Source organism: Diadema setosum, chromosome 10 (assembly GCF_964275005.1).
Source record: "Diadema setosum chromosome 10, eeDiaSeto1, whole genome shotgun sequence".
NCBI lineage: Eukaryota > Metazoa > Echinodermata > Echinoidea > Diadematoida > Diadematidae > Diadema > Diadema setosum.
Window position 1 is genome coordinate 17033986 of NC_092694.1, and position 7147 is coordinate 17041132.

At 38.1% G+C, this 7147-nt stretch overlaps 1 protein-coding gene across 1 annotated transcript; it reads left to right on the plus strand.

Annotated features, from left to right (window-relative positions):
- Window positions 1-293: 293 nt before the first annotated feature.
- On the plus strand, window positions 294-6896 carry LOC140233810 (uncharacterized). Its single transcript, XM_072313905.1, has 3 exons — window positions 294-1128; window positions 1601-2182; window positions 6850-6896. Exons 1-3 carry the CDS (start codon window positions 294-296, stop codon window positions 6894-6896), a joined length of 1464 nt encoding a protein of 487 aa, XP_072170006.1.
- The last annotated feature ends 251 nt before the right edge of the window (window positions 6897-7147 follow it).

Consider the following 7147-nt stretch of genomic DNA (forward strand, 5'->3'; position numbering starts at 1 on the left):
CATGAAGGCACACATGACAACGAGTCCTGTGAAGAATTTGATTACAAATCATATCAGGTTGTCAGGATAATACTAAGAACTCTCCGTAATGGGGAGAACGCACTCTCCATTCCCTACCCACCCCCACCCCCGCTATCTGCGCCAATATTGTATCACACACACCGCCACGTCATGTACATAGGTGAGCTGTACCCATATAGCAGGGGATGCTTACATGTGCTCGTATCGGTCGAGGTTGAAGGAAAGGCAAGACTCACGCAAACGTCATACCATCAGAACACAACAGTACAGGAATGGCGGAAGAAAGAGAAGTGAGAGTGAGCACCCATAGCTATGTCAGCATGATCTGCCTCAGCCTATTTCTCAGTTTTCTCGTGTTTTTGTCTGTCGTCCCTTCGACGCCGGGGCAAAAACATTGGAGTGAACTATACAAAGTTTCTTACATCATAGCGCAGATCATAGTGGCTGTGATCATTGGGCTTGTCCTCTTCTGGTTTTCTTTCACAAGGCCGAGATACCACAGGAAACAGACCATCTTCTGGCCGAAGCAATGTCGACATTGTGCCCAGGTCCTTGGTATGCTGACACAATGGGATAAATGCAGCGAACCTTCAAGGGTGCAGATACCATCCTCTAATCACCCATCTTCTGTCAAGCTGTCTTCTGACTCCACGTCACTGCAAGGGTCTTCAAGGGAAGGACTCGAGGGAACTGAATCCCAGTACAACAATAACACCAGCTGTGCAGGAGAGCTGTGGTACTTACGCCGGAAATCGCTAGCACAGGCTATGATCATCCTTGGTGTAATCGGCATCGTTGGAGCACCTCTGAAAATGGTCAATTTCATTCTGGATCAGCACGCAACTCTCGTGAACGTATGTCGGGACACTTTTGCGATGGTTTTAATCCTGGTTGTCCTCCCGGCCACAATGTTGAGCATTGCCAGGTATCACGATGCCGTTTTTGTCGACACCCCTCTCTTCTCGGCTGGTTTTGCCTTCCTTTGCGGTGGCTTCATGTGGTTGGCCACTTTTAAGCTCTTCTTTCCCATCAGTGGACTCTTTGGCAACGCATCCTTTCCATATTGGCAAAATGGCACCGGAGACAGTGTCATTCTTCCAAGTTTAGGTAGGCAGTTTTAATTAAGCAATGGCAATAGCATGAACTAATAATGTCAGTTCTAGCGTCTCCCCCACTGGTTTGCTCAGTACCATCATAAAATATGTCATATCCGAAGTAATATCGTACAAAATAAACCATGTCCTTGTCATCAAATAATTCTACCATGGCTGAATTTAGTAACATTACTTTTAAGGGAATGTTCTGTGGTCTATAGTTGCTAAATTGCTAACATAAAAATACAAGCTATCCAGTTAGAGATATTTCACAAGAAGGAAATCACAGTCTCTTTTAAACTCGATTTTTTTTTTTATTATGGCGAACATCTCTGTTTTGGTAAGGTGTGGAAAATGCTAATGCTGGAAAGTTTCGTTATCTTTGTCGAATTTTTATCTAAAAAAGTAGAAAAAAATGAAGTATAGTAGGGCTTAGTATTGAAGTATGTTGAATGTTTCCCGTTACATTCTTTCCTTCTCTATAGCATATTGTGTTGCATCAAAAGAAACATCTATTGACATTTTGACACTAGATGCCATCTTATATAATGTTTCATTTATCACAGGTGCGTCTTTGATGTCCATGTATGCACAGTGCGCTTTAATCGGTACTGTATTCCTATGGACCATCTGGTCATCTATGATTAGACGACACACACTTGATACATACCTAGGCGAATCCAATTCAGAAATCCAGTCATTTGATCGTCCCCGATCACGACGAGGTATTACCAGCTCAGGGGCGAACACCAGCCAGAGTGCCATGCGACATGATGAGGATGAACCGTCTGGTTCACGTGAAAGACACACCCTGCTGCATCACGTGAATTGCGATACGGGCAGACAGCTTAAATCATTTACGCGCCGAGTCCTTGCGGTCTCCCTTGTTGTGGCGTTACTCTACTCTAGCGCTCGCTTCACCGTGGCTGCCTACCCTGGCTCCATACTTTCTTCAAACTCCAAGTTCTACGCGGGTACTCTTCTGCATACCCTATTCTATTTACCCGTGATAATCATGTGTTTACATCAACAGCGTCTGACGAGTGCATCAAGACGTTTTCAACAGTGTTGGCAATCTTCTTGCGGTGGCCATGTTGGCAGATCTCTTGGAGTCGATGATGTTGTCCATCTCGTCTCTCTCTTTGGGACTTTCTTACATCGGATTTTCGACATCTTACCGTACATCGCACTGACAATCCTGAATAAAAGTGTTCGAAGTATAATAGGCCTTATGTACGAGTGTTTTCTAATTTATGTAGCATGGTTGATTTCTTCGTTTCTACACCGTGTCCGGCGCCAATACTTTTCAAACATTAATGAGGTCAAATGGACTCTAGCGACATTGGTGTACCTCGGATTTGTTAGTGCTGCGCAGTGGCTCAAAGACAGCTGGGACGAAAGATATGAATCTGGTTTCTTCGAGTCCGGGGTGCCAAAACTTATTAACTTTTTATTGCAACCACTTGTATTAATGTTTAGGCTCATGACTTCACTTATCGCTTACGAAAGCTATCATATTATTTTATCAAAGTACAAAGACACCATTTTAAACCACGCACCAAATTATGGGACAATTCAACGTTCTTGGTAAGAGCCCGTATTATGTCATCAGCTGTTTACATGTGTTGTTTTCGTCTTTTTTAATGATGTATCCTATTAAAGCTTATCAAAGTTGCAGCGTCTGATAAACCGTGGAGACATCTGCACAATCGTACAGTATTTGAAGCAGTGCAGTGTTTAAATTACGTGTTTATTTCCGATATGCTCAACGTGTTTAAACCACATTTGAGGTTGTAGAAAATCATGACATGTAAAATGACATTCGACTGAGGGCGATGTGGTGGTTTGGAGGTCTCAATTTTCAAATTGATTATAAACGTTTAGGAATCTTTACATCTTGATGAAACCTGGGAATAATTCTATTAATTAACAACTGAGCCGGACCGCCAGCATTGATAAATTAACGTGATTAGACTCAAAGATTAAAAGCAGTCTTCATCATCATAATTATGGGTGGGATGTCACATGCTTTAGATTGATAGCAACGATAAACTATGAGGGGCCCAGGATTTAGGCTTTGGTCAATTCACAATATTGAGATTCGAGATTTCTCTTTCGATAATTTACTATTCAGGTTCAATAACTTCAATACCATTTTACATGAAACTCTCGAATGCCATAACGGTTTAGTCTCATTGACAGGATGGAAAGGAGTAACCTGGCAACATTGGAATAAATGAACAAACTTAACCAGTGTGAGTGTGTGTGTTTGTGTGTGTGTTTGTGTGTTTGTGTGTGTGTATGTGTTCAGCTATAGGCCTGCACTGTAGGTTAAAGAATTCGGAATGTTTGTGGATTTAAACTGCATCTTCCTGACTCATCGGTGATTGATGTAAATCAAATTATGTAATTACTCCTTTGTTACTTCATTTCCCATATTCCACCACAAAGTATCAAAGTAAAGGTGGATGGATATCATGTTGATCTCAGCTATTAAATAGGCCTACATCTGTTTACAATCCAGATAAAATGTATTTATAAAATCATGTCAAATTGTGTGATTCAAATTCAAATCATTTGCGGAAAGCACAAATAGTCATTTACATGAATTCATTATTGTACTTTCAGTAATTCATAAGAATATTACATTTTGCAAGCAGGGGAATGCATCTTACAAGCATTTTTGTCCCCGCCGAACGAGTTCGAGCAGGGGACTATGAAACGGGCTCCGTACGTGTGTGTGTCCGTGTGTCCGTGTGTCCGTCCGTCCGTCCGTCCGTGTGTCCGTCCGTGTGTGCGTCCGTGTGTGATCAAAATCTTCAATTTGCTACTTCTCTGTCATTTATGAACCAATTTTGATTCTGTTTGCTTTATATGATAGCACTACATGGGAGCTTTGAAACTTCTACACAGAATTTCAGTCGTGACCTTTGACCTTGACCTTTGACCTATATTGTTCATTTTGCTACAAAATGCTACTCCTTCGCCATTTCTAACCCGATTTCGATTCCGTTTGCTTTATGTGATGGCACTAGGTGCGGGCTTCAAAACTTCTACACAGAATTTTGACCTTTGACTTCTTTGACCTTTGACCTTGATTTTTGACCTGTATTGTACATTTTGCCAAAAAATGCTACTCCTTCGCCATTTCTTACCCGATTTCGATTCCGTTTGCTTTATGTGATGGCACTAGGTGAGGGCTTCAAAACTTCTACACAGAATTTTGACCTTTGACCTCTTTGACCTTTGACCTTGATTTTTGACCTGTTTTGTACATTTTGCTACAAAATGCTACTCCTTCGCCATTTCTTACCCGATTTCGATTCTGTTTGCTTTATGTGATGGCACTAGGTGAGGGCTTCAAAACTTCTACTCAGAATTTTGACCTTTGACTTCTTTGACCTTTGACCTTAATTTTTGACCTACATTTTTTGTACATTTTGCTACAAAATGCTACTCCTTCGCCATTTCTTACCCGATTTTGATTCCGTTTGCTTTATGTGATGGCACTAGGTGAGCGCTTCAAAACTGCTACACAGAATTTTGACCTTTGACTTCTTTGACCTTTGACCTTGATTTTTGACCTTTATTGTACATTTTGCTACAAAATGCTACTTCCGGCGGGGACATATATTACGCACCGCGTAATTTCTACTTTTCCTTGTTTTTTTTTTTGTACTCCTCCCCATTTCCAGCATTTTTAAAATTCAGAGTTTTCTTGTGGCTTTTTTTTTTACCTTATGAATGGTATGTCCATAAATTAATTTCACTTATCATATTTTGTAATATCGATTTGGATATTATATATATATATATATATATATGTATTCATACATAATGTATATGCACTCATTTCTTCTGTAAAAAAAGGGGGCGCTTATATGTTTTGTTGGGAATGGAAATATAAATGAATGAATTCTTCAGTGATATCCATGTTCACATACCAAATGTCATGATGCAATTCATCACGATATGTGGTTCTTATTACAACCAATGCTTACGACATTTGGGTTGATCTCCGCCTTGCGTTTTTTCCATGTTTTTGGTTGTTTTTCTCTTACAATCGAAGGTGATTTGCGTTTTCTTCCTGTTTTTCAGTATAGTCTACAGGCACTCAAACGCTCTTTCAATAAAATGAGGACGGATTTGGGAAGATGCTTTCTATGTTAAAATTCCTAGTTTTCTCAGCCTGTTCATGAATACACATCATTGGAAAAAAACGTCTAGTGCTTTGAAACTAACTTCATTTTGTTAACACAGAATTGCATTCATCATTATACATACATAATAACACCTTTAATTGAACTTCACACTGTGGGTTAGAAAAACAAAACAAAACAAAGGTTTGAAACCTAACAGTAACGAGACATCACTGTAATTGTATAGCCTAAATGATGAAAACGTGTTAAATCCCGCCCAGGCCAATCGGTTGTCAGCAGTACCCTTACACTGTATATTTCGTCCCGTTTTGTTTTTATTCTTTTCGTTTTTAATTTTTCTTTTCGTTTTGATGATTTCTTTTTGGGTGGGGCAATAAGTTTGGTGAGCGGGTGGAGGTGAACTGGGATGAATTTAGTAGAGATATTATTTTGTTGTTGTAAATGCAGCAAGCATACTCACACGTGATTATTTTGTTTTGTGTAACAAAATCATTTATTATGGGTAGGGTGATAGGTTATAGGTATATGATGAGTTTCCTTCGCTTGATTAGATTATGGTTTAGGAGATATGCATTTACTGCAGGCTTTGGTGAGTTTGATCAAGTTGATCAAGATTGAATTTTTTATTATGAGATATGTGTATAATTTTGTATTACTTTGTAATAGGTTGTATGACATGGCATAAATATATCATTCTATGATTTAATAATGTATGCATAATATATATATATATAGGCATACAAGTTAGAAGAATAGAGCTGCTTAACTTGTTTATATTCGTCTCATTGTGAACGAGATGTTCAAATTGAATGAAAATGAAAATATGTATAAATAATTGTAATTTGAAAAAGGGTACGTAACAGCTGTGGTTGTATAGTGTTCTAAGTACACAACATATTTGATTTTACCCGTATTGCACAACTACAATGCATGCTATTATCATACACTCTACTGGATAGAACGACAAATACTAACTTATCTTGCGGTCTCTGTGAAATAAAACTGCACAAGAGATAATTTAGTAGTTTGAGTTCTGTAGTACAGTACTGGTATATTAATAGAACATGCACTCATTGTTATAGTTTATGATAGACCCCTCGATCTGTATGTATTTTCAGTAGGTCTAGGCCCTTTACTAGATCTAATTTACTTAATCCTTTTAGCTCTCAGATACCATGGCTTCTTAACTTTAAAGGCATTATTTACCATTTGCAGATGAAACAAAAACCAAAGGTAAGTACTTCAAAATAGTTTTGGATAGAAACAACAAATGTAAAATGTTAATCAGTATAATCAATGTTAAGAATAATGTTGATATGCAAAATGTGAACAATGGTTATAATAAAATTGTTTCTATAATATACCGTCTTCAGTTATGGTGTTATGGGTTTTTTTTTTTTTGAGAAAAATAGTGATATCTCCTTTTACTTTAAGCGTTATTGCCAAAATTTAATATGGCAGCATGTTTTGTGATACAACTGACCCCCATATATGCATCATTTTTTTTTTTTTTTTTTTGGTAATCAGTGCTCCCAATGGTAAACAGTACCTTTTTCATGAACTCCCAACTCCAGATGTCAGCTCTGCAACGCTGGAACACTCTGAACACGAAAAAGCCTGAAATTGAATGCTGGGAACATGAGAATCTCCGCGCCAAAATCAAGGGTATATGGCACGGCCATGCCTTGGAGGGATTAATGTTAATGAAATCACAAATATATATATATATATATATATATATATATATATATACGATGGTAAAATTTGGTTTACAAATAAATGAAGTTGAAATCTAATGCATTGTGTCAACTTGTTTGTCTTCATCGTCTTACATATATGATATATATATATATACATATATATATATATGAT

What these genes read in the sequence shown, in the direction of transcription:
- LOC140233810 (XM_072313905.1), top strand. Translation starts at nt 294, where the DNA reads ATGGCGGAAGAAAGAGAAGTGAGAGTGAGCACCCATAGCTATGTCAGC. An exon ending in TGTCATTCTTCCAAGTTTAG is followed by an intron (nt 1,129 to 1,600) that starts GTAGGCAGTTTT and finishes CCTTCTCTATAG; the next exon opens with CATATTGTGTTGCATCAAAA. An exon ending in ATCAAGACGTTTTCAACAGT is followed by an intron (nt 2,183 to 6,849) that starts GTTGGCAATCTT and finishes TCCCAACTCCAG; the next exon opens with ATGTCAGCTCTGCAACGCTG.